This window comes from Trichomonas vaginalis, chromosome I (assembly GCF_026262505.1).
Source record: "Trichomonas vaginalis G3 chromosome I, whole genome shotgun sequence".
Lineage (NCBI taxonomy): Eukaryota > Parabasalia > Trichomonadida > Trichomonadidae > Trichomonas > Trichomonas vaginalis.
In genome coordinates, this window is record NC_067203.1 from 24,125,990 (window position 1) to 24,152,801 (window position 26,812).

General features: G+C 32.3%; 13 protein-coding genes and 2 pseudogenes across 15 annotated transcripts, besides 2 other annotated features; 13 read left to right on the top strand and 2 right to left on the bottom strand.

Moving 5' to 3' along the window:
• Positions 1 to 11,133: part of a mobile genetic element that runs on past the window's edge.
• Positions 688 to 1,581, top strand: TVAGG3_1041370 (KilA, N-terminal/APSES-type HTH, DNA-binding family; the record flags this gene model as incomplete). The annotated part of the gene is made up of 1 exon (XM_051255515.1): positions 688 to 1,581. The coding sequence occupies one exon, from the start codon at positions 688 to 690 to the stop codon at positions 1,579 to 1,581; it is 894 nt and encodes a 297-aa protein (XP_051081089.1).
• On the top strand, positions 2,432 to 3,589 carry TVAGG3_1041380 (annotated as a pseudogene). Its single transcript has one exon. A coding segment is annotated over exon 1 (1,158 nt).
• Positions 4,521 to 5,204, top strand: TVAGG3_1041390 (annotated as a pseudogene). The gene has a single exon. A coding segment is annotated over exon 1 (684 nt).
• On the top strand, positions 5,816 to 6,391 carry TVAGG3_1041400 (organellar and viral DNA polymerase type B; the record flags this gene model as incomplete). The annotated part of the gene is made up of 1 exon (XM_051255516.1): positions 5,816 to 6,391. One exon carries the CDS (start codon positions 5,816 to 5,818, stop codon positions 6,389 to 6,391), a length of 576 nt encoding a protein of 191 aa, XP_051081090.1.
• Positions 7,356 to 7,616, bottom strand: TVAGG3_1041410 (uncharacterized protein; the record flags this gene model as incomplete). The annotated part of the gene is made up of 1 exon (XM_051255517.1): positions 7,356 to 7,616. One exon carries the CDS (start codon positions 7,614 to 7,616, stop codon positions 7,356 to 7,358), a length of 261 nt encoding a protein of 86 aa, XP_051081091.1.
• TVAGG3_1041420 (uncharacterized protein) lies at positions 8,114 to 8,588 on the top strand (the record flags this gene model as incomplete). Its single annotated transcript, XM_051255518.1, has 1 exon — positions 8,114 to 8,588. A coding segment is annotated over one exon (475 nt), but the record flags the coding sequence as incomplete, so codon positions are not given.
• On the top strand, positions 9,092 to 9,688 carry TVAGG3_1041430 (uncharacterized protein; the record flags this gene model as incomplete). Its single annotated transcript, XM_051255519.1, has 1 exon — positions 9,092 to 9,688. The coding sequence occupies one exon, from the start codon at positions 9,092 to 9,094 to the stop codon at positions 9,686 to 9,688; it is 597 nt and encodes a 198-aa protein (XP_051081093.1).
• Positions 9,719 to 10,159, top strand: TVAGG3_1041440 (uncharacterized protein; the record flags this gene model as incomplete). The annotated part of the gene is made up of 1 exon (XM_001328723.1): positions 9,719 to 10,159. The coding sequence occupies one exon, from the start codon at positions 9,719 to 9,721 to the stop codon at positions 10,157 to 10,159; it is 441 nt and encodes a 146-aa protein (XP_001328758.1).
• A 1,487-nt stretch (positions 11,134 to 12,620) lies between the features above and the next one.
• On the top strand, positions 12,621 to 15,584 carry TVAGG3_1041450 (surface antigen family; the record flags this gene model as incomplete). Its single annotated transcript, XM_001328720.1, has 1 exon — positions 12,621 to 15,584. One exon carries the CDS (start codon positions 12,621 to 12,623, stop codon positions 15,582 to 15,584), a length of 2,964 nt encoding a protein of 987 aa, XP_001328755.1.
• A 536-nt stretch (positions 15,585 to 16,120) lies between these two features.
• TVAGG3_1041460 (uncharacterized protein) lies at positions 16,121 to 17,338 on the top strand (the record flags this gene model as incomplete). The annotated part of the gene is made up of 1 exon (XM_001328719.1): positions 16,121 to 17,338. One exon carries the CDS (start codon positions 16,121 to 16,123, stop codon positions 17,336 to 17,338), a length of 1,218 nt encoding a protein of 405 aa, XP_001328754.1.
• Positions 17,339 to 19,635: 2,297 nt separating this feature from the next.
• Positions 19,636 to 21,086, bottom strand: TVAGG3_1041470 (centromere protein J family; the record flags this gene model as incomplete). Its single annotated transcript, XM_001328718.1, has 1 exon — positions 19,668 to 20,792. The coding sequence occupies one exon, from the start codon at positions 20,790 to 20,792 to the stop codon at positions 19,668 to 19,670; it is 1,125 nt and encodes a 374-aa protein (XP_001328753.1).
• Positions 21,087 to 21,167: 81 nt separating this feature from the next.
• On the top strand, positions 21,168 to 22,143 carry TVAGG3_1041480 (oxidoreductase protein; the record flags this gene model as incomplete). The annotated part of the gene is made up of 1 exon (XM_001328717.1): positions 21,168 to 22,091. The coding sequence occupies one exon, from the start codon at positions 21,168 to 21,170 to the stop codon at positions 22,089 to 22,091; it is 924 nt and encodes a 307-aa protein (XP_001328752.1).
• A 336-nt stretch (positions 22,144 to 22,479) lies between these two features.
• Positions 22,480 to 24,574, top strand: TVAGG3_1041490 (EF-Hand domain C-terminal containing protein family; the record flags this gene model as incomplete). Its single annotated transcript, XM_001328716.2, has 1 exon — positions 22,490 to 24,247. The coding sequence occupies one exon, from the start codon at positions 22,490 to 22,492 to the stop codon at positions 24,245 to 24,247; it is 1,758 nt and encodes a 585-aa protein (XP_001328751.1).
• A 308-nt stretch (positions 24,575 to 24,882) lies between these two features.
• On the top strand, positions 24,883 to 25,317 carry TVAGG3_1041500 (proteasome regulatory particle assembly; the record flags this gene model as incomplete). Its single annotated transcript, XM_001328715.1, has 1 exon — positions 24,883 to 25,317. The coding sequence occupies one exon, from the start codon at positions 24,883 to 24,885 to the stop codon at positions 25,315 to 25,317; it is 435 nt and encodes a 144-aa protein (XP_001328750.1).
• Positions 25,318 to 25,565: 248 nt separating this feature from the next.
• Positions 25,566 to 26,661, top strand: TVAGG3_1041510 (the record flags this gene model as incomplete). The annotated part of the gene is made up of 1 exon (XM_001328714.1): positions 25,566 to 26,636. The coding sequence occupies one exon, from the start codon at positions 25,566 to 25,568 to the stop codon at positions 26,634 to 26,636; it is 1,071 nt and encodes a 356-aa protein (XP_001328749.1).
• A 149-nt stretch (positions 26,662 to 26,810) lies between these two features.
• Positions 26,811 to 26,812: part of a mobile genetic element that runs on past the window's edge.

A 26,812-nucleotide genomic window follows, 5' to 3' on the forward strand; every position in this document is an offset into this window, starting at 1 on the left:
AATTTTTTATTTATTCCCGTGGAAGATAGAGCACTTTTATGACACTTTTTATTCACGACAAACAAGACAAACAAAGAAAATAAGAAAATACGGCGCTGTCGCGGTTCGAACCACAGACTCTGACCCCTCCATAACACCACCTTAGACCACTGTGCTACGTAGCCTGTCGACATAAGATTTTATAAATTGCATATTTGACGTAAATTTATTTCCATCTAGCTTCCCACCGCATAAGATATTCATACGTGTTTGTAAGACATTCATTAAAATTCTTTTCTATTGCATCTAATCTTGCGTTATTTTTTTCAATAGCTTGTCTGTATTCTTCATCATCTCCAGCAGTGTTTGGGTCTTCACGTTTAAAATATTCATTGTTAACCAATTTTTTATCTACAAATTTTATTAGTGTTTGATTCACTTCGTTATGATAACGGTCATATTCTTTCAATACGTAAGTGAAGACAAAATGCGTCGTACCTTCAATCTTAAAGCTTAAAGAACTTTCAACACAGTTTTGAGGGTCTATCAGTGCGTCAATGAGATAGTATTCGAAGTCAGTCAATAATCTTTTTAAAGTCATTTCATACAGGATAAAATTTAATGTTGTGAAGAAATAGTGTTTATCTCAGAAAAAATAACGCTAATTTTATTTTTATTTATTTTTTTATTTTGTATGTAAAGACAGTAATGACAACATCAGAGAACACAACAACTGCTATCGTTCATGAAGCCATAAATGAAGAATATGAGTACATACAGTTTAACAAACAACTCCGTCTCATTCGTTCGGTCAAAGACGATATGTACCAAATGCAAAGTATTTTGACAGCATGTTTTGCTCCAGACACTAAACACGCAGACGACTGGTTCAAAAACCAAAGCACACAAGAACTTTTGAGTGAAGCACAGCGAGACCGACTTTTTTCTGAAAACAGTGAAGAACAGCGAGACCGACTTCCTTCGGGGTCGCCTAAAACTCATGAAAACAGTGAAATTTCTCTAGACCGACTTTTATCGGCCTTGCATAAAACACATGAAAATCGTAAAAATTTGCCAATAAATTTAAGAGGTTGGTATGTACATAGACTTCTTGTAAATGCTGTTGCAATGTGGGCTTCTCCTCGTTATGCATGGCATGTTTACAGACTTCTTGACGAAATTCATAGACAAGAACGTGAAGAGCTAGAGAACAAGCTTGAATCCAAAGACAAAAGCATACAGAAAAGAATACCACGTTCGGTACCAAAAGGAAAGGAAAAGAACTATAAGTATATGATTTATACTGAAGAGATGGAAAATGAAGAAGACAGAGATATGGTTATGTTGCATTTAGTTAGAAGAAACAACAAGAGCTTTTACGACCTTGCTAAGATTTACAAATCTGACAGAAATTGGTTCTATCGCGAAAACTTACCGATTTCAATGACCCCAAATGAAGATGTGAAACAAATAGTTCAAGATACGTTACCTCAAACACACTATAATATTAAAGGTTGTACAATTCTTACCTTCAAAGAAGACTTACCGCTACTGAAAGAAAAAATAACAGAGTATTTCGATAACTTCAAAGAGGAAGAATGAAAATCTAAGCTAATTTTATTTTTTTTATAAAATTTTATCTCATATGAAAGAACATGAATTTAGAATATTCGGAACTCATGACAGAAGAGGAGAACGAACAGCATGTAAAAGATTATGCAAAATTTATGAAGACATACAAAGCATTTAAACAATATCTAAATGCTTCTAAAGATTATGCAAAATTTCTGAAGGTATATAAAGCTTATGAAAAAGCGTATGAAAAGTTTATACATTGGGGAATTGTTGTAAAATATCCATATGAAGACTAACCAAAAATATATTTTTGCTTAAATAGCTTCAGGGTCAATTTCTTCAACCATTTCACTTCCTTCGTCAATGTCAATTGAAGCTTCTTCAACCTTTGGTAAGAATTTCTGTATAACATCTTTGTTCGTTATTGTCTTCAGAGATGAAGGATAATATTTCACATTTGTTTCACCCTTCTTATATTCTTTCTGTTCGGAAAGATTCATAGCAATACTGAAGAAGTCAATGTTAGAGTTCTTTATGACAGTATAATGAGTATCTTTGACATTCACGAAGAAACTCTTTTGTTTCAAAACTACTGCTAACTCTTGTGAAGTATAACGTTTGCGGTCAATGACGATAGCTTGGTCTGACATACTGACCAAACTTAGATTCTTTCACAAAAACTCTTGTTAAAGATAACATTAACATTTGAAGCATTATTGAACTCATTCTTGATGGCAGTAGCGAGAGCATTGTATGAAAAGAACTTGCAATCTTGCATGTGTTCATTAAAATAAAAATATTAAATTATTTTGAAAAATAACTTAAAAAAAATCTAATCTAATTTTTTCAAAAATATTTTTTTTATTTCCTACTAAAGATGTATCGGAAGTTGTCTAAGTTAGAACACTCGGAAATAAAACAACTTCTTACAGAAGCTAATATAGATGTTTGCAAAGCATTACGCAACAAACAAAAAAGCACTCGCTGACTTCATTAAAGACTATAATGGTGCAATAAGTTATGATAGAATTCATGATCACATTAATAACAAAACATTTCCTTTAAATGACGTTGCTATTGACTTATATCATAGACGTTCAGTACCTCATGAAGTAAGAAGAGAAATGTTTGACATAACAAATGCAAACATTGGTCATACTCGTAAAGCTCTTTCGCATGATGTTCGTCAAGAGATGTTTGACATAACAAATGCAAACATTGGTCATACTCGTAAAGCTCTTTCGCATGATGTTCGTCAAGAGATGTTTGACATAACAAATGCAAACATTGGTCATACTCGTAAAGCTCTTTCGCATGATGTTCGTCAAGAGATGTTTGACATAACAAATGCGAACGTTGGTGAAACAAGAAGAAGAGACGACACACTGAAACAACAGAGAAGAGAGATGTTTAAGAGCGCTATAGAACAAGTTCGCAAAGCTAACGATGTCATTCGTTCCATTGACGACAAACCAAAAGAAGGTGAGAGATGGTTAAAGAAAGATGAAGAGAATAGGAAGAGAAATGTGAAGTCAGGCAATAGACTCATTGACTTTAACATCGAAGCTTTAGATGAACCAAACAGAGACTACTTACACAAACATTTCGGTAAGGTTTTCATGAGACTCTTAGAGAAGATTAAAATAAACTCACAACAGAGATGGATGGTATGTTATAAACTTGGTGGAAAGTATGAATGTTCTACGTTAAACCTCAATAATATTGGAACATTACTACATCAGCTCTTGAAGGAGAACTTTATATCAGAGATAGAAGCAAATGCTGCAGGTATTGTTGAAATGCACTATGACTTCTTCTTGACAAACATAAAGAATCTTACCGAAATAAAGATGTATGATTTAACAGAATATGAAGGCTTAACGATGTCAGATGTAAAGAAAGGCAAACCAAAAAAGAGACCATATAGAGATGAAAGCACACTGACAAATGACCAGAAAGCCATTTTGGAAGCTCTTAAGCAAACAGGAAACCCAGCACTTATAGAAAGCTTTTGGAAAGATAATGGTGAAAAGAAGTTTTATAAGAAGAGAAGCGGTCAGTTCTGGAAGTATCTTTGCACATTACCTATAAATCTTGAACGCTACCAAATCTTCAATGAACTGAACAAAAGAACTGCAACACTTATGACAGAAGACAATTGTTTCGTTATGCTTGCATTCAGGCTGGAGTAGATGGAGAGACTATTGACCACATGAGAGAAGTCATTCGTGTTAGAGACTTTCCTCAAAGTAAAGTACAAGAAATTTCTGACGCAACAGGTATAGCATTTAATGTTACCATTGGTTATTTCAATGACTCAAGACATAATGAAATAAAGAGATACATACCAAAAGAATGTGAAACTGTTAGAACTATTGACTTACTTCTTGTTGAAGACCACTACATGCTAAACGAAAGATTACCAATGACAACATATTTCATTCGCAACTATATAGAAATTCTCAAAGCTTGTGGTGGAATGAACATTGAGAAACAAATGAAGATTTATACAAAGAGAGAAGATAAATATGTAATTCGTTATGATAGAACAACACCGCTATGGGATGTTATGAAAACATTGTGGGAGTGCAAATATTTCGAACCTATTTCTTATGGAGAACTTTTCACATATACGACTGACTTATATAAACAGAACCTTGCACCATTTAAAGATTTGACATATGCTCCAAAGTAGTTGTGTACAACTGAAGAAGAAAGCAGAGTCAAAAGAAGTAAATAAAAATAAGTGCAAGTTCATTCCTGAGCACGTTTTCTTTGCTGACTTTGAGTGTAGTACCGATGGCTTTCATAAAGCTTTTAACATATGTTACGACAATGAAGATGGTTCAGTGAGTGAAAGCATTTGGGGTCAGAACTGTGCAACAGAATTTTTGGAGCGACTTCCTGACAAGAGTTTAATATATTTCCATAACCTCAGTTATGATATAAACTTCATCTTAAGACACATGACAGAAGTGAAAGGAACTCCCATCATTAAAGGTTCACGAACAATGCAAATAACTGGCTTATATAAAGGAAGGGCAATTATTATAAAAGACTCTTACAGTGTTTATAAATAAGAAGCTTAAACTATTTCCTGCTATGTTTAACTTACAAACAGGACCGAAAGAAGTATTTCCATACAACTACTACAGCAGTGTTTTGTTAGCAAATGACAACAGAACTGGTGTCATTTCTGAAGCATGTAAGTTTGTCAAGGATGCAGATACGTTCATGAAGAACATAGATTCCATCAAAGGTTGCAGAATAGATGAGAACCACTTCGATTTAGAAAATATAGCTCATTTATTGCAAACAAGATGTAAGAATTTTAAGAGAAGGTTTTGTTAAGTTCCGCAATGACATATTGAAAGAATTTGATTTAAACGTTTATGACTACGTTAGTATTTGTTCTATTGCTAACAAATTGTTTGAGAACAGAGTGTACTTCCCGAATGGAAATTTATATGACCTCTCAAATAAACCAAGAGAATTTATTTCGAGATGCATTCAAGGTGGAAGATGTATGTTGTCAGATAACATTAAACAAAAGAGCGAAAAGAAACTCATTGCTGATTTCGACGCTGTTTCATTATATCCATCCGCTATAGCAAGACTTTATACTTTAGAAGGTATTCCAAAGGTTATGAAGAAAGAAATGTTAAGCACAGAGTATCTCATGAGACATTTATTTGATGACGACCAAAAGGAACCCATTGGTGAAAAGTTTATGTCTGGCTTCTTTGTTCTCATTAAGATAACAGAGATTGGAATACATAGACACTTTCCTTTAATAGTTTGTGACCCTGAACTAAATCCAGAACTTAATGTTCCCAGAAGTTCAAACACTTGCTGTTTAATGTATGTTGACCATATAACATTACAAGACCTCATAAAATATCAAGGTGTCAAATGTGAAGTGTTGCAAGGATACTATTACGATGGAAACAGAGATATTAGAATAAGAGATGAAGTAAAGAAGTTGTTTGAGTTAAGGTTAAAGTATAAGAAAGAAGGAAATCCTTTGCAAGAAAATATAAAGCTCATTCTGAACAGTATTTATGGCAAAACTATTCTATCTCCTATTGAGTCAAAAATAACCATAGTAAATGACAAAGATGCTATAAGATATACCATCAGAAACTACAACCATATAGTGAAGTTCGAAGGTTTGGATGGTTCAGATAAAACTATTTTCAAGCTAACGAAAAGTATTTGCAGACACTTTAACTTCTGTCCACTTGGTGTTAACATTCTGTCTATGTCGAAGAGAATAATGTGTGAAGTATTCTGTACTGCTGAGGACTTAGGAATGGACATCTTTTATAGCGATACCGACAGTATGCATCTCTACAATGAAGATATCCCTCGTTTAGCTGAAGAGTTTGAGAAACGTTATGGAAGAGTTCTCATTGGTAAAAACCTTGGTCAATTTCATAGCGACTTTGCAGAAATCACACCTGGAAAACAAAGTTTAGCATACAAGTCAATATTTTGTGGAAAGAAGACTTACATAGACTTACTCACGAATGATTTAAATGAAGTTGCATTTCACTGCAGAATGAAAGGCGTGAAGCAAGATGTTATTGCTTTAACCGCTAATGAAATGTTTCCTGACTCTGTTCAGTGTTTCTATGATGAAGATAAAGGTTTAATGGTTCCGCAAGGAAAATTTGACAAAGACTCTGAGTTCAGTGTTATGAAGTTATATAAAGCACTTTATGACGGTCAAGAGATTGCATTCGACTTATGTAAGTCTGCTACACCTGCATTTGAAGAGAAGTTTAACTTTTCTATTCAGACTAAAACAAGCTTTATTCGTAAGTTGAAGTTCTGAGGTCATTTATTTTTGTCAGCAATGAGGTCATTCGTGATAAAAATAAGCCGCTAGCGGCAAGGGCGAAGCCCATGAGGTCATTTACAATACTGCGATGGTAGAGTTTAAGAGTTGTGCTTCAATGTAGAGACAGTCCTTATGGTCTGGAGGTAGCAAAACAGGTGCTTTATGGTCATGAGTGGAGAACATGTCTATCCAAAACTCACGATTGAAGCCAGTAAGCTTGTAATACTTAGGATTTGGCAGTGGTGAAGTTCTTGTATGACCAATGAACTCATTTTCAACTCCCTTACTTAAGTTTGAATATAATATAGCTTGCTTTCTATCCCAAATGCCAGGTGTTACAATCTTTGAAAATTCATTTTTCCTCGGAAGCATTGCATAATAATTGAAAACATTTTTGAAGTCATCATTTGGTTCAGAGATTTGAAATCTTATACGTAATGGATTTTCTTTCTCTTTAGCGACTTCATTGAATGGTGAGAATACAATGAATTGACAGTCATGAGTTCCATCTTCATTTTCATATAAATTCATAATGAAAGTCTATAAGTTGTGGCCGACTACCTTCTTCCTTCAGTTGTGCAAGAAACTCACGTAAAGGTTGTAAAGTTTGTACTTCAATGTTGAACTTTTTCTCGAACATCTCATTAAATGAAATCATACATTGCAACAATGTTGTATCGTCTTTAAAGTATTTGTATATGTGAATGTTTTGGGCGCTTAAAGACTGTTCGTCATTTTCTATCTCGACTTGAAGTATAAAGTCAACCTTTCTGAAAGCACGTGTTATATACATAGATGTTATGCCAATGTACTTCTCTTCATTTATGTTCACAATCCAGTCTGTTGGAAACTTAAACGTTACTCTGTTCCCCTTTATTTTGACGTCAGGGTTTTCACTACTGAACGCAACAGATAAAGGTATTTGTCTATACATTTAATTCGGATAAAAATAAACCATTTACTCTTTCTTTGCTTCAGCTTCTTTAGCTTTTGCTTCAGCTTCTTCTCTAGCTTTCTTCGCCAGCAAACGTGGGTTCTTTTGTCTTCCAGCAGCTAATGCAGCAAGTTGTTTTTCACTAAGTTTTCTCTTTGGTCTCTCTGGCTTTTGTTCTTGTTTTTGTTCCTTCAGTTCGGATAAAATTTGCTCACGAATTTCTTTCTTCAATGCTTCAACATCTATGACCCCTTGGGTCTTGTCCGTAGGGCTTGTCTGAGTCATTTGACTGCAGATAAAAAACAAAATTAAAACTTTAACCGATGTAAAATGAGCTTGTCAAAATCAGAGCGAGAGTCTATTATATTAAATGACGCCAGAGGAATACAACATCCTTTCTATTACGTAAGTCAGAGTAAAGATGGTAAAATATACGTAAGAAAAAGAAAGGTTCCATTAGCGAATGCAGAAAGCGACAACATTAAGGTGTATGGCAAGGGTGAAGCCCATGTTAAGCCTTCTATTCAAACTGAAAAGTCAATAGAACAAGAAGAAAAGAAGCCAGATGTACTTTCAATAACGAACCAAGAGCTTATTGCAAAGTTTGTGAATTTCATTGAAAAAAAACCGAGTCAAAGAACCCTGACCCGCCAGTGAAAGAAGTTGAGACAAAAGAGAATGTACAGTTCATTGAAAATGTCAAGAAACAACTTCCACCACGAATGCCAAGAAGAAGAGTGAGAATAATGAAGTAAATAGATATTTTTATCCGAAGTAAATACATGCAGAACGAACAGTTAAACGAATTTACTCCAGCAGAGCATATTCATCAGATTCGCTCATATTTCGATATCATAGACAATGCAGTTCAAATTGGTGACACTAATAGAAAATATTCTGACGCAAAGATTCCATCACAACCTGGAACTGCTAAAGATAACACATGGGTAACATTCAATCTCTCACCTCCTGGTGAAAATATGTTGGACCTTTACAATACATTCATTACGTATAAAATGGAAGGTCAATTTATTGTAGATAAAGAAATTGGTTCAGGTTCCAATAAAACAAACCCACCAGGATTTTGGATTGGTTTCGATGACGCTTTCTATGCAGTTGCTGGATATCAAATCCTTGCAAATGGTCGTATCGTATATTCTCAAGACAACGCAAGAGAAGAAGCATATATAACTTCAAACTCACAAACTACCGAACAAATAAAGAAAGTAGATGTTTTCTCAAAGACTCGACATGAAGATGTATGGAGTCATTCGGGAACATGCAGAACAGGACAAATTGTTAGTGGTCCAATTACAGCAGGAAAATCATTTGATTTTAAGCTTCGTTTAAGAATTCCTGTTAGAAGATTCCTTCCATTAGAAGCTATTCGATTTATTCCAGCTTTTGCAGGAAACATTCAGCTTAAAGTAAAGTTCAGTAGCGACGCCTTACAATGCACATCTATATCTGTAAATGATATCATTGCTTTCAATCCAACTCTTAAAGTTGCATTTGCTTCAGATTCAAATCCACCGACAAATAAATTTGTTCCATGGAATGAACCATTCACTATGATAACGAAGGCAGTAGAAGCTAGTGGAACAGTTACTATTACAACTGTAACCCAGCAACTATTTCGAACAAAGATGGATTTTAATGAATGTTTCATTCATCCAAAGTCATTCTCTTTAGACCCTAACATTTATACAGAACTTGTAGAACATTATACAAACGAGGCTTTATGTTTTCCTGTTAAAGTTATGGATTGGATTCCTATGGACGGTTCATTCTCAAAGAATACAGATAGTTCAAGTGCAACATTTACAGCAGCTTATACGCCTATTAATGTTAAAAGTATTTGGGCACTATTTAGAAAGAAAGACAACTATTATGTTAATTTTGAGAACCCTAAGTTTAAATATCTTCAGCTTTCCATGGGAGCTTATGGAAATATGCCTGCAGAACCCGAAAAATCATATGGACCTGTATTTTATGAAATGGTTGCGAACGCTTGCAATACAAACAATGATATGATAGGATTTAATGAAGATGTTATGAGGTCATTGGTGGATGATGGTAGTGTGGAACATAAATGGGATAGTTATGACAACACACATTTCTTATGTGGTTTTCCAACAGAAGTGGACTTTTGCTTCCAGCAAGGTCAAACATCTACTGCTCCAATAACATACAAATTGTCTGTTAAAGGACCTATTGAACTAGCAACTGAAAATGTACCAAAGCCACTTATTGGATTTATGAGGGATTGTTGCTTTGCCATTCAGGTGCGTGCTAATGGAATCCCCATAATAAGATTAGATGACTATAACTTAGCTACGGACGACAGTGAGGAATAAAGGATGAACGTTTATTTTTAAAGCTTATAAATGAGTTCTTCATCAAGCTCTCGTGAACCTTCACCATCTATGAAACAAACTTTACCAAACGATTATGGAGCACCTATTGAATATTTCTTACGAGCTGCACAATGGCAAAGAGCAGTTTCACCAAGGTTAGGTGTTCCACCAGCTCCTGCCAAAAATAGCATTTGGTCAAGTCCTTATATAAGATATGGTCTCCCACTAGGTTTGCTAGCTACAGCAGGAGCAGTAATGATGTTGAAAAGAAATAAAGCAAATGTTGTAAATAATACTGAAGTAGCTGAAGTTAAACAAACTCCGACACCTTCACAAGCAAAACCTTCAATGACTCCTGAACCTATGGAAGTACAAACTCCTGTTCAAAAGTCAACTCCTAAACCGACTCCAACATTTAAACCAAAACCTACTCCTCAAATAAATCGTAAAACTCCTGCGTTTCCTTACTGAAAAAATAACGTTATTTTTATTTAATATTAAAATTTTTATTTGATTGAAATGACGACTAAAGTCACTGAAGCAATGAAACAAAAGTTTTTGGTAGAATACATTAAATCAGGAACTATTCCGGAAGGTTTTTACATTCATACTATGAAGGATGGTAGAGTTCAGTTTAGAAAGATAAAGCAACCATTAGATAGAGAAGGTATATTAAGGAAGATTAAACTTCATGAGGACAACATTGCTGAACTTAGGAAGAAGTTAGAAGAGTTGGAGAAAGGAAGAGAGTTATAAAGTAATGAATTCAATAGGGTGAAAAAACAGGTGAAAAAAGAGGTGAGATCTCACCGCTTCACCTAAATTTATTTTTGCGCTATGTTTTCATACGTGTGGGAGTGGTGATATCATTAATTTTTAAGTTTATTTTTTATTTTATTTTTAAGTTTATTTTTATATAAATGACGAAAACTATTGAGATAACAAACTACAACGGTCATGAGTTCAAGAATTTGTTCTTCGTTCCTCGTGAAAATACATTCTATCAGATACGAGGGAGAAAGGGTAAAGTTAGTTTGAGCGTTTATGACTACAAGCATAATGGAAAGTTTATACAAGCATACGATACAAACGGTAAACGTGTTTCATTAGCTTTGTCAAAACTTACAGGTATAAACTATGACAGTGATTTTGACCTATATGAAGAAGAAAGTGAGTCAGAAGATTATGAGCTGTTATGTGAAGCACAGCAATGGGAAGCGCTGCAATACTTTTGTAAGTGAGAACGTTTATTTTTACAGTAGTGAAGTCGTTTGTGAAAACATTAGTGAGGTGAAGTGGTTGGTGGCTTTGTAAATATTTAAGGTTAAGTTAGTGTTGTCGTTGTGTTGTAAAATATACGTTAACGGTTTCGTAAAGTGTCAAATTCACATATCAGGGGTAAGGAGACGCGCAGTGCCTCAGTACCCATGATATGTATACTAACTCCATTTCCTAATTGATGAATATTAGAAACTTTCAAATTAGTGCAATATGCAAAAGCATTCTCTCCAATCTTAGTTGAACTTGAAATTTCAATAGATTCAAGTGTAGAATACGAAAATGCCTCTTTTTTGATATTTTCTACATTATTTCCGATGATAACTGTTTTGATATTTTGATTATGACTAAAGTAATACTCTGGAATATCGCAAGTTATATCACATTCAAATGATTTTACCATTTGAATACCAATAAAGGCTGGAAAATCAGTTATCGATGACCCTTCAAGCCTTATTGTATCTATGTTTTCGTTTTGCATTCGAGTTAGAAGTTCTTCAGAATTAACGAAATCTGAATTATCATTTAAAATCATTTTTGTACCTGTAATTGTAACTTGACTCTCTATAGTTACAGTTTTCTTTAGTAAATGCTTGGTGATAATACAGGAAAACATGTTTCAAGTAAAAATAAAATCCTCATTTGAAAAGTTTACAAGCTCAAAAAGATTATAAGAATTGGATAAATCCTTTATTTTTGGATTCAAAACTTAACTCAAATAGAAATTGTTATTGAATTTTTTCGTTTTTCATCCATTCAGCAATGTTGGGAAAAATATATTTAATGCTGAAAGTGCATCTTTTAATTTTTGAGTATCTATTCAAAAGATGATTTCATTCAATCATTGACTATGAAATTTCAGCTTTATCTCAAAATTGAACTTAGAATCCCATAATTCAACTTTACGCGGTACTAATAAACTGTAGGTAATAAAACGATTGCTCTTTGTTCAAGTTTATTTGAATTTTTCAATATTCAAAAATTAGCAGGCTAAAAATATCGAAAATTGAAAGGATAAGCGGTTAGATTTTAAGGGAATATTAGTATATTTTGTTTATTTATTTGTAATATTATTGAGATTAGAGAGTGAAGATTTTGTAAAGAATTCAATTTAATTTTACAATGTAATGCCCATAAAAATTCGATCTAATATGAAAATCATACTATTGCCGGATAATAGATTATATTTAATGCCCTCAAAGGACTCAACGACATTTCAGTTTGTGAAAAGTGAAATTTTTTAAGGTTTTATATTCATATTATTCTCTTGTACATTTTATGCTCAAATTTTATATTTTTAGTTGATTTTTATGAAAATATGAATTTCCTATCGGTTCAGACAGGCTGTATTTCTTAAATACAATGATTATAGATGACTTTTGTCAAGTGTGGAAATAAATTATGGATTTTAGGTGTCATGGATTCTACGTTCTTTGAATTTTCTGAGATAGAATGATTCATACACAAATATTTATATATACCAAATAAGCTTTATCGCACAAAATCACTGGGATATTTTCAGAAGATTAAGAAATTCTCAATCCTCTGAAAAGTCATGATTTATTATTTTAAAAATTTTCTGAAATACTAAACAAAAGACATGTTAAATCGAGTTATGCTATATTCATTGATAAGTAAAGAAATTGTCTATAATATGGAAGCACAGAAATCAATCACAATTGAAAATACTGATGATTTAGAAACAATCTCATCCAGAATTAAGTCCGAAGGCATTACAAAGCTTATTATCGGTAATACAATGCAATCTTTGCCAATATTTGAAGGATTAAAAAGTATTAATTCCCTAGAAATTCTCTCAGATCAAATAAATTCTATTCCTAGAGATGCATTTGCAAACAATCAAAACATACAAACTGTTATATTATCTCAGGGTGTTACGGAAATATCTGAAAATGCATTTTCTAACTCTTCCATTTCTCAAATCAATCTTGATCATATAAATTATATTAATAGAAATGCATTTTGCAATTGTATTAATCTTGAATCAGTGAATTTGCAAAGCATTCAATCCCTAGATGATGCATGTTTCTCTAATACTTCTTTGATTGAAGTAAATTTACCAAAAAATTTTAAATCACTTCCCTATTATGCATTTTATAATTGTGTCAAACTTACCTCTTTTGTTTCAGATTGTAGTAGTTTTGGTGATTATGCGTTTGGTTATTGCACATCACTTAAAACATTTGAATATGATTACCGTTCAAATTACTATATGCCCAGTTCAACATTATTATCAGTTCCTCTGGAGGAGATTATTGCAAACTCACGAATATTACACAGTTCATCAATTCAACAGTTACCACTTAAAAGATTAATATTATATAGCTATGAAGACTACGATTTTAGCCGTTCTCCATTAGATGGAAGTCGACTTTTCCCTGATCTTCAAACAATTGAATACACAAGTGATTCAAATTATATATATCTGAACGATTTTAATTTTTCTGAAATAATAATACCAGATGATTTAACTGCCAAACTTTACATTCATATTGCAGGCTTTCCCAATCTTAAGAAGTTACCAAGCAATATCGGAAACATTTTATATGTTGGTGACCTTCCAGAAATCGAAACTGTTGATCTTTCAATGTGCACAAAAATTGGAAGAAATAGTTTCTTTAACTGTCCGAAACTGAAAACCATTATTGGTTGGGGAGACCATGAAATGTTTGTTGAGCAAAGCTGTTTTGAACTATGTCCATTGATTGATATAAACATCTGGAATGACAATTTGAAGTTTCCAGAAATATCAACATTTTCAGATAAGCATTCTCCTTTAGAACATACGTCCATTACTGAATTAACAATTAATGCAGCAAGAATTCCAAAATTTACAGCATGTAAATACTTAAGAAAAGTCACATTCTTAGAAGATTCAAAAATTGAAGGTATAAATTCTCATGCATTCTACAAGTGTGAAAGTTTAACAGAAGTAACTTTATGTAGTTCAATTAAGGTAATAAATGATTATGCATTCTCCCAAACAAATTTAACATATATAAACTTAGAAAAAGTAGATAGTATCGGTATGAAAACATTTTATAAATCAAAAATCAAAGAACTCATAATTAATTCAAATATTTATGAGAGAAGGGACGAATTCTGGAGACCAATAGATGACATTTACTTAGTCTATGATGGATTTATTTACTGCCATGTACCATATTGCGAGAAGGTAACAATTACACAGAAAGTCACTAAATTTAATCCTTCATATTATAATAATCCAAATTTGAAAGAATTTGTAATTGTTAATAATGATAATTTCGTATCAATTGACAAAGTCATCTACACTTCAAATCGAGAAACACTATATGCATATCCTGCAGGATTGGAAGCCAAAGAATTTACTATCCCTGATTATGTGAAATTCATTAATTATTATGCATTTGCTTTTACAAATAATTTGGAGAAAATCATAGTCGATTCAAATGTCAAATTGACACCAGGTATGTTTTCATATTGCACAAGTGTTAAAACCATAGTAATTAATAACAAAACGAATATTTTCCCAGATGGTTGTTTTGCATTCTGCACTAATTTAACATCAATCAAGCTTCCTGATAATGTTATTATTAATACATTGGGTTCACATTGTTTCCACGGGTGCGCCAGTTTTCAAAGACTTGATTTCAATAATCAACTACGTATTGTTAATGAAAGTTGTTTCGAAGAATGCAACTCACTTGTTGACGTTGATCTTTCACAGTTACTTATAATTCCTCCATTATGTTTTAAGAAATGCGGCCAAAGCAGAATTGATTTACATTTAGGAGATAATCTGAAATTGATTAGCATGGAAGCATTTATGTGTTCAAAAATTGTTGAATTCAATTGTCCTCCGAACTTGAAGATCATAGATGATTATGCTTTTGCAAACTGTACTTCACTTACAAGCTTTATTTTCAATGACAAAATTATGAAAATATGTGATTGTACATTTGAAAATGTCGGTCTTTCTGAAATTTTAATTCCGAATTCACTGAGACATATTAATAGAACAAGTTTCAAAAATTCATATAATATAAACTTTAAATTCAGTGAAGGGGGACATCCAGTATATTACATTGAAAACAACTGCTTTATGAACAAAACAGGAGGATTGATGTTTTTCTTAAGCGAAAAAGGAAGTTTATATGAAATACTGGAAACTGTCAAAGCAATTAGTGCTGATACACTTATAAATTCAAAATATTATAGAATTGTTGTAAATTCAGATAAATCAGATGGTCGATTCTTAAAAATTGATAGATTATTCAACTTATGTATAACCACAGCATCATATGCTCCAGGAACAAAGGAGGATTGTTCCATGGATATTAGCGATGTTAATAATGTTGATAGATATGCGAAGGAAGGAGAGTATGAACCAACTTATAAATTGGATAATCGTTTATATCTTGGACCGACATTCTTGCATATTTATGAGCAAATTACAGATGCAACTACTTATGAAAATGTCAATCAATCTCTTCCATTCTTGGAAGTCAATGGATTTAATTCTACAATTCATATTGTTCTCTTGGCCTTTGTTTCTATCTTATCGGTCATTATTATTATTCTTTCGGTAATTGCTTTGAAATTTATTCATGAATAAAAAAATTAATATTCTATAGATTTGGTTATTTACAAAAAATGATCACAGCATGACAAATAATGGATAATTCATTTAAAGCTCTCGTTTATAGATATATTAATATAAATTCATATGGATGCATATATCTGAAGGATATTTCACCTCAAACATCTTATATTCCGAGATAGATCCACATAAATTATCCCATAAATTGAGAAATCGCTCAAAATTAGAAAAGTGACATTGATCTTTCAAAAATTATTTAGAACAACACATCAATAATTATTTAAATTTCTATACAATATTATTTGAAATTGATCGACTTTAATGTCAGATCAAAAATATTGGGATCACAATGGAGATGCGGAAAATATAAGTGATAAACGCATTACTTGGATCCAATAACCAGACATTATATTTACGATACCGTTCGCAAAAATTTTATACGACCCAAGTTACCAAATATGAACGAAATTTTGTTATAGAAAAATAGTCAGAAAAATTTCTCAAAAAATTGCTACTTCGTTGGAAAAAAAAACAATTAAATTAATATTGTCATGGGAAATGATGATGTTATAGCAAAAGTCACTTCATTCCTCAACACCTTTAGAGTGAGAAGTCAAAGTGAAATTGTTAATAAGTCGGTTCTGAATGCATTGGCTACGAATCACATCAAAAATCCAACTGAATTCAATATCGACGAGACTAAGAATTCCATTCGTAAATGGTTTCGAAATAATATTCAATATAAAGAACCATTTGTTTGGATTAAGTCAGGAGAATCCGAAAAATTCAATTTAACTGATTTTTGCAGATTCATAAGAAATGATAAAGAAGTTGTTGGTTTACTAGATTGTAAATATTCTCATTTTGGAATCACTTTATCAAAAAAGCAAAATCATTATATAATAATCTTAATTTTAGCAAATATGAATCCAAAGGAGTTTATCAAAACTACAATTATTCAAACATATATTAATTCAATTGATAAATTAAGAAAATTATCTAATTGTCCAAAGATTGAATGGTCAAAATCATTACAAGATCTTTCCTTGAAACAATTAAAAATGAATGTTAAAAATAATAATCTCTCGGCACAAAACGTAGTTGAAATGTCCATCGGAAAGAATGTTGAGAAGTTCAAAACAGGATTCATACATAAAGAAGGAGATTTGCAAGCAGTAAAGAACTACTGTTCTGTATGGGATAATGAAGATCAGTTCAGAAATGATGCTCTTGGAGATTATGATAGCTTTGGAATCTCATGGGTAACAAATGATAGAGACTTCCATATCTTCTATATTTTCTCAAAAAGAATGGATAAAACTAAACAAATTAAACCAAAAATTGAAGAAAATGTACCAAGAATCGATGAAAAAGAACCAGAAGTTAATGAAGAAAATGTACCAACAATTGTCCAGAAACCAATGGAAACTATTGCAAATGATGATAATGCAATAGGAATTAGAGAACCTCCTAAGCCAATAAAGATTTCAAGATCAAGAAAATCAATTGACACAACAGCATTCAGATCTGCAGAAAATGATATAAGAGAAATGAATAAACCAGCAATCTTAGCTCATCCTCATGAAAATCATACTGATGTTCCTAAAGTAGAAACAAAGAAATTAGCAGCAAATGCTCCAAAAACTCCATTAAATTCAAGCAGAAGAATAACTCAAAATCATTCACGTCCAACATTACTTACTTCGTCAGGATTGAGATCAAGTCGATCTGTTTCTCATGTTTCAAAGATAAGTGGTTCAAGACATTAGTTATTAGAAAGAAATATGCGGCGGGAAAGAAATTTTTCTATTATTAAATAGAAAGTTAAAAAGACATATTTGCTTATTCAAAATATGATTGAATAAAGCTTTGTTTAATTTATTAAATTTTATTATTTAAGTTGATGAGATAATTTCATATCATAAAACGAATGAAAATATATTTTGGAGATGATAATAGGCACTTTATCAACGAACTATGAGAATTGAAGATCTGACGACTTCTTCAATATCCAATCGATCAAGAAATAAACAATTTTTGGATTATTTCAAATTATTAAGCAAACAATGGATTTTTAAAGAATTTTCACGTGTTGTAAAATGAAATGCGGTATCACCATCTTTATTTTTTTCATTGACATCCACACCATGCAAAATAAGAACTTTTGCAGTTTCTATACTATTATTCCATGCTGCATAATGAAGTGCGGTTTCTTCATCTCTATTTTTTCATTGATAAGGGATAGAATATTAAAAAATCTGTGAATTAGCATAGCATTTGCTTACATCCTTAATTTGATCGAAATAAGCTAAAAAGGATTCAAAATTATTGTAAAGTCCACAAATTTTCAAATCGATCTCTATATTGTATTCATTCATTACGAATGTATCAAAATCAATGTTGTGTGAAATAATTGCATATTCCATGCATTTTCCATTTGGTTTCTGATATTACAAGCATTTACTCATAATCTCTTTGTTTCTTCCTAGAAATGAAAATTCTAGATATTATGAGATATTTCTGAGCTGAATTTTGTTCATAATAACTTGAAATAATCAACTGCTCCATGGAAACAGACATATTCTTTCTTAGTATATGGATATAAATCGCTTTCAAGTGTTTGATTTTTATCAAATCCATTTCTTTCAGTGAATGTGATGAGTCTTTCTTTGGAATTATTCATAATTTCTCTGTTTCTGTTTTCAGCTGATATCATTTATTATATGAATCAATGTAGTATTCATATTTACTTCGCATTTCACTGTATATGTTTGGATAAATGTCTTGATCCCACCTGAATAATTTTAAAAAATGCCAAATTTGTATTTTACCATATAAAATACCCATTAAATTCATTAAAAGAAAAAATACTATGTTAATCATGCGGAAAACAACCACCACAAAAATTTTGGAAATAAATTATGAAATTTAACAGTGTAAAGGTCGATGGCAATAGAATTTTAATCAAGATACCTGTATTATTCAAGATTTTTTGCCAATCATACTGAATCGATTGATTCTTTGAATATAGATAAAGGGATATATTTAATTAATAGATTTTTTTTTATTTTCTAAAAGGTGCTTTTGATAAGACAAGCATATCATGTTTCTTTCTGTTAGTCAATAATTGCAAATCTTAAATTCTTCAAAAATTTTGGATGCAATGAATTTTATTTGTGCACGACTATGTATCATAAGATATAAATGCACTTCTAACATTAGATTTCCGAATAAAATCCAGATATTCTGAAATTTTTGTGAATAATTTTGTCTTATAAGGTTTGTTAACTAAACAAATTTGTGATTTTTATCATTCTCGTTCAATGGCGTTTCATCTTCTGCAAAATCACTTCTTCTTCTCTTATATTTTCTAAGATAGAGTTTTCTTAAATATGGATATCCGATTAACCCTAACACAACTAATATAACAATCATAACTGCCTTTTGATATGTATAATCTTTGTGATAAATTATATATCCGGCATTAATCCAATGAAATTTATCTCTTGATGCATCAACAGTTACATTTCTTGGTTCGTGCTCGGGTGACCAACATGAAAACAATCCATTTCGTTCATGATGAGTTTTCACTATTAATTTATCAAATCTAATATATATTGGACCTTTTTCCTCTGGATCAAACTGAACAGCAATCTGAAAACCACCATCAGATGGTCCTTCATGTGGTCTCATAAATTGAACATAAAATTCAACATTCTCTTTAGTAATATTATGAGATTCAGTTGTCTCATTACTATCACTATCAGGAATGGGTGTCACTGTTTCATCTTTCCTTGAATATGTTGAAGATAAAATAAAAAACAAAAACATTGAAATGAAAATAATCGTTGGAAATTTCCCAAAAGAGATCAAAAATTATCTGTTTCAGTAGTCAATTTGTTATATTTGCGTATGTATGAGCATTGCTATCACAAATGTATTCACTATATGAATGCAAAGCTCCTGATACTCTAACATTTAATGAACTAATTTAGCGTGCCAAGATAATTGAGAAAATATTTAAATCAAATGACAGCTATGAATAAAAATGTCTTATTTGATGAAACAAACAATGCATGTTTAAAAAAAATAAAAATATTACATAATAATTGATTCTCCATTTGGTTTTACAAGCTTGCATGGACAACCTGGGAACTGTATATATTTATCTCCATTTGGAAGATGCTTTTCCTTTTGCCCATTTGGAAATTCGTAGAAAACTGAGCCGTCTGCGAGATTTAACTCAATTGTATTCTTATCTTTATATTTATATCCAATTGTTCCATCTGGGAATTGTTGTGAAATGTCTCCATTTGGATAATAAATGAATATACAATCGTTTTTCACAATTTTCAGCGAATTGTTAGTAAATAATATTCCATTTGTTCCATCATCGAACTGAATAGCCTTCTTTTTATCTTTTCTGACGACTTTTTTGATAATATTTATTGGTCTTGGTTGAAAATTTAATGGATAATCATCATGATTTAGAGTAAACTGGGATTTCTTTGGTGTGGATGCTGGAGACATATTTATAATGATTCCACCTGTTGGTTCTGGTAATGAATCAAAAGAATCTTGGTCGACAATTATTGAGTGATTTGATTTGCTATTATTAGCTGGAACTTCTGTAGATACGACTGGATGTACTTCTTCTATTACGTCATCTGATTCATCTAGCTGAATTTCAACAACAGATGGTATTTTTTGCGGTGAATTTCTTTTTGGAGAGTTTTGCTTCTTAATTGGAGATAATTGTTGCTCTTTTAGTGATTGTATTATACTGTTTTGCTCTTCAATCTTCTTCAAAAGTTCTTTCCTTTCTGATTCCCATTCTTGTTTTTCTGTGCTGAATTTCTTTTGCAAACTCGTATATTTTTCTTGTAAGCTATTGTATTTGTTTGAAAGCTTGCCAAACTGCTCATCAATATCAACGTTCGTGAGTAATTTTTCACTTTCGAATAATACTTTTTCTTTTGCGAGCTCTTCTCGTTGAATTTTCAAATTTTTATTATCTCGAGCTATTTTTGATGCTGCTTTTTCTAATAATCGTGTTTTTTGATCAATTGATTTTAATATTTCGGCATATTCTTGCTTAAATTCTTGAGGATTTTCAAAATCAGACGAGGCAGAATCATCACTATTGCTAGAATCAGTAAGCGACACTTCCTTAGCAAGTTCTTTTTCTAGTCTAACAAACGAATCTAATTCTTCATCGGACATTTTGAACAAAGAACGTCATTAGACCAATAGTATTGCTGAATTATATTGGCTGTGTGGGTTGTTTTGATTCAAGGAGTAAAAAAAATTATAAAATTCTAGATTTTATGAAACAACTCACTGTATTGAATAACGAAGCATGAAATTTGCTTACCCATCAATTTTTCAAGATAAACTAGTGAAAATATGGTCAGAAAAATTGTAACACGAGTGTTGAAAAAATTGAATATTTATTGAATGAATACAAAAAAGGCTATTCTAATTCTACCGTAAATATCTTTTTAATATTCAATTACGATAAAACCATTTGATTCAACCTCTCAAAAATTTTGTTGATCATCATTCAAATTTGAGAGAATTCAAATCATCTCATTTTTAATGAATCGCATTCCAACAATCGGTCTTGGAACATGGAAGTCACCCAGATCAGAAGATCTTGTCAATGCAATTGTATATGCCATCAAAGAAGCTGGATACGTCCATATTGATTGTGCAGGAGCTTATGGAAACGAAGATATCGTTGGTCAGGCATTAGAGCAATGCTGGAAGGCTGGAATTAAGCGTGAAAACGTTTGGATTACCTCCAAATTATGGAACACTCAGCATAGACCAGATCATGTCGAAGCAACTTGCCGTAAGACACTTGAAGATCTCAAGCTCGACTACTTGGATTTATACTTAATGCACTACCCGTGTGCTTTCATGGCTACAGAGCCAGGAGGCGATAAATTCCCTCTCATTGACGGCAAATTGCAGTGGGATGATACTGTTTCCATTATTGATACATGGAAAGAAATGGAAAAGCTTGTTGAAAAGGGACTTGTCAAGAGAATTGGCGTTTCCAATTTCACTGTAAACCAACTTGAGAGACTCAAATACTCAGATTGCAAACTTACTCCTTATACAAATCAGATCGAATTCCATCTTTACATGCAACAGAGTGCTCTCCGCAACTATTGCCACAAAAATGGAATTCTTATTACAGGTTATTCAACACTTGGCACAGCTGATCTCAAGAAACCAGGTGCTCCAATCTTTCTTGAAGATGAAGAACTTGTAAGAATCGCCAAGGAAACTGGAAGAACTGTTAGTGAAGTTGAATTAAGATTTTTGCTCTCGATTGAACCAGGAGCAGCCTTACTTGCCAAGTTAGTTACGCCAGAAAGAATTTACAAGAACAATCACTTAGATTTCGATCTTACAAAGGATCAAGTAGAGCGCCTTAAGAAGCGTGAAAGATTCTACAGATATGTCAGTCCTAAGGAAGAAATGGGACGTGATGTTCTCGGTGAAGGATGGTAATCATGATCAAATATCCATAGTATATAAAAAATTTCTCTTAATTAATTTTTCGATCATTTTAATAATTTGAAGCGTTTATTTTTCCTGTTTACAAGAAAATATCATCCTAATTTCTTGATATTAATTCTTCAATAAAAAATTTTTGATTTGATTGCTTTAATTTGATATTGTTAATCTTAAATATGGTTTTGAATTTCCTTTTTTTACATATTGTTTGTGATAATATTAGTAATAAGCATGATATAATTTTTATGAAAAAATATTATATGAGTAATGAAACGATTTAAGAGTTTGTTTGATATTGATGACTTATGTATATTTGATATGAAATAAGAAATGAATGAAATAATTTTTGTACGTTATTAGTTTTTTTTTAGATACCTAAAAACCGTTATAGAATGAGCAGCGATATTCCAAACCTTCCTGGCTTAAATTTTAGAGATCCTCGAAGCTATGCAATGCTTAGACCTCAACACAACAAGATTCAGTACGGTTATATGCTGCCAAGGCCTCCAACAGTTGAACACGTTGAAAAACATATCAACGAGCACTCCACAAAAATCAGGTATACAGAGCCAATGCTTACATCAACAGGAAATATTAAGGCACAACAAACATTTGCAGATAATCCATTGCCAACAGCCATGGTTCCACCTGGTGTTTTAAGATTTTACGCTTACTTCCGCGAAGAAGTTACAGAATCAAACGACGAAACATCAAGAATTCGCTATGTCAGAATCTATGCTTACTTGGAAGATAACACAATCATGATTGAAGAACAAAAACAACGCAATTCTGGAATCGATCAAGGTGTTTTGCTTAAAAGAATGCGCGCTCTCAAGCCAGATGCTCCACAGTTTGGCGACCAATACGTTGCAGCTGACTTTAATGTTGGCCAAAACTATGAAATTTATGGAATCACATACCATATCTACGCTTGCGATGAATTCACAGAAAGATACTTCCAGGAGCACGACTTGCAACTCGGCGAGTTCGAGAAGGCTCCAGATGACATTTTCACTGTCAAGAGGAAACTTACAGAGCGCCCAATTCGTGTTTCTCGTGTTAATGCAGATAAGCAGAATCTCAAGCGCTTCCTCGAATACGATGGCAAAGTTCTTAGATTCTACTGCACATGGGACGATACAGGTTCAATGTTCGGTGAGAAACGTAATTTCGTTCTTGTTTACTTCCTTGTCGATGGCAGTATCGAAATCAGACAAGTTCTTCCACCAAACTCTGGCCGCGACAACGTTGCCAATTTCCTCAAGAAATCCAAGCTTATCAACCCACAAACAAAGCAGCCGTACCAAGAACAAGACTTCTACGTCGGACAAACAATCGAAGTTTACAACCGCAGATTCTTTATCTACGATGCAGATCCATTTACACGCAATTACCTCGACGACAAGTACGGTATCCACGACTGGACCTCTGCTATCAACGATAGTGATAGCGATGACGAAGCCCAGGCCGAAATGGATAAATCGAAGCGCGTCATTGCAGAATACAACGGCTGGGGCGATCCAGAAGACTCCGCCGGCTATTGCACATCATTACATCCAAAGCCACCGAAGAAAGATACAATCAAACTCCTCAACAACGATGGCAAAGTTCTCAGATTCTCTGCACAGTTCCTCAATCCAGCTCCACAAGACCGCGAGAGACGATTCGTCATTGCCTTCTTCCTTATGGACGACACAGTTGCTGTCTACGAGAAGCCAATGAGAAACAGTGGTTTCCGCGAAGGCAAATTCATCCAGAGAACGAAATTAACAAATCCAGCAACAGGAAAGACATTTGCTGCATCAGATTTCAAGATTGGTGCAACACTAACAATCAACAGCTTCACATTCATCACTACGGAAGCTGATGAGTATTCTCTTGGATTCATGGAAGCTGATGCCGATCAGTTCCCATCTTCTGACCTTTCTAATATCATCAACGCTCTCAGACAACAAAGAGATGTCGTTGACTCTTTGCATGAGGCTTTCCAGGCAAAGGACCCAGAATTGCAGGGTAGAGTTAAGCCTTCTGATATGGCAGTCATCATGGAATCAATCGGAATGCCTAAACATGAGATTGCTACTGTTTTGAGACGTTGGGAGAACAAATTAGGTTTCGATTACTTCGGTTTCATGTCTGCACTCCAATAAATATCTTTTATTATTATTTATTAAAGTACTTATTATATATAATTTAAAACTTAGTATTTTTAACTCTCCATGCACACAAATCTGCCTTTCTAAACTTCTTAATTTCCTAAAGAAATCACGAAGACTTTCATTGACTTTTCAGGCCTCAAAATATCCAAGAATGAATGTATATGCATCAGTCTATGTGTATATATATATTACAATAGATGGTCTCTTCTTAAACTTAAGAGACGCTCAAAGCTAGCTAAAAATTGAATTGCCTCTCTTTTATGTAAGTGCTAGCTAAATTAAAAAAAAATAATAATTCTATTTTTAGATAAAATAAAGTAACGTTTCTATACTTTTAACATTTTTTGCAATGTTTGTCGATGAAATATGAAATCAAAGATTAAAATATGATGAAATTTAAAAATTGACTTAAATCTCTTTTTCAATCTGAAAAAAGAAATAACAATCTTATGTTTAATAAATTCAATGCAATGTTTCATCAGGATCCGTGTTTTGAAATAATCCTCAAAATTACAACTTTTTTTCACTTCTTATTTTTAACATTAATGATTGGAATCGTTTGAGATACCATTTTCTATTCTAACAACCATATGATAAGGAAATTGCTCTGAAAAAAATTTTTAAAAATGGAAGGAATTCAGTATATTGAGCTCATGGAGATAAGTAAAGATTATTGTAATCTATTTCGTGAATTGTACAGAATAAGGAGATTCAATGAAGAAGAAATAAATAACTTTTACAATGAAATCAAAAGAAAATTAATTGATACCAAAATTTGTTCTCCAGAAAAGATTCTCGACGAGATAATATGTGCATCCAAATACAACAATGGCTCGTATAAATCATATTGGTTTATATTCGAAAAGATCCTTAATGATTATCATATATCCGATGAACTCAATTCTGAGGTTTTTGGTATTAATTATCACAATCAGTGTCAAAAGTATTCATTAGAAATTCATGAGCCAGGTTCAATTTACAGAGCAATTATGGAAGATGATAATAAATCATTCATTGCAATAATTGAAAGTGATGGATCTTACGAGAATAAATTACTGTAAGTGATTTATATCCTGATTCATATAAAGGATTTTCTTTACTTGAACTATGTTGTTACCACGGAGCTATTAATTGTTTTTAGATTTTAATGACAAAATTCAAACCAAAAATAACAATACAATGTCTAAGATTTTCGTTTTTGAGTGGAAACCCAGAAATTTTGAATGAATGCTTGAAGGTGGAACAACCCGATAATAGCTGCATGAAATATTCCATAATTTCTCATAATATCGATTTTGTTACTTTTTTGATGTGCGAATATAAAATACCAATTGCTATTAATGACTGTATTAATTATAACAACCTTCAGGCATTTTTTGTATATTTGGATCGAGATAAGGATATTTCCAAATGGTTTTCCAACTCTTATTATTTCAATATTTCAAGTCTTATGCAATATTTCATTTCTCATGGTGCAGATATCAATGCAAAAAATATATTTGGAAAAACAGCTTTACATACTGCAATTTTGAACAATAATTTAAAATGTGCGAATTATCTTATTACCAATGGAGCAGATGTAAATGCGAAACAGACGTATGGTTTGACAGCTCTTCATTCTGCAACAATTAACAATCAATTATCAATATTAAAGTTCCTTATTAATCGTGGTGCAGATATCAATGCAAAAGATGAATCACAGAGAACTGCACTTCATTATGCAGTAAAAGGACAACATCAAGAAATAATAGAATATCTTATTTCTCATAGTGCTGATGTCAATGTAAAAGATATTAATGGCATGACGCCTCTCCATGATGCAGTAAGTGACCGTAATGAATATTTATCTTTTTATCTAATTTCTCATGGGGCAGATATCAATATTCAAAATAAAGAAGGATGGTCACCAATTTTTTATGGAGTGTTTAATTATGATACACATATTGTGCCACTTCTTATATCAAATAATGCGGATATTAATCTGAAAGATAGCCACGGGAAAACGGTCCTTCATTGGGAAGGGATGTTTTATATTCAAGAGTTGGCCGAGCTCTTTATTTCACATGGAATAGATGTCAATGGAGTGGACAATGATAAATGGACTGCCCTTCATTATGCAGCCAAATCCAATTGTTTAAATTTTGTTATGCTGCTTATTAATAATGGTGCAAATGTCAATGCTGAAACTAATATGGGCAAAACAGCTCTTTATTATTCCCAGAAAAAAAATTACAATCAAATGACAGAATTTCTCAATTCTCACGGGGCATGTATTTCTGTTGTCACAGAAGAACCAGAGAATAATGTGACAGTATCTGATAATAGCTTTTCATGGATCAAAAAAATCTTCAGTTTTGCTTTATGTGAAAGCAATAAATGAATAATATTTAAAGTTTAATTTCTTTCGAGTGATTTTTATAATATGTTTTAAAATTTCATTAAGATTACTAGCGGTATGCATATACTATTCATATAGAGTAAAACTATATGATAATGAGAAAGATAATACGATATTACATTATTGTATTCCAATAAGAAATAACCTATAAGTAGACA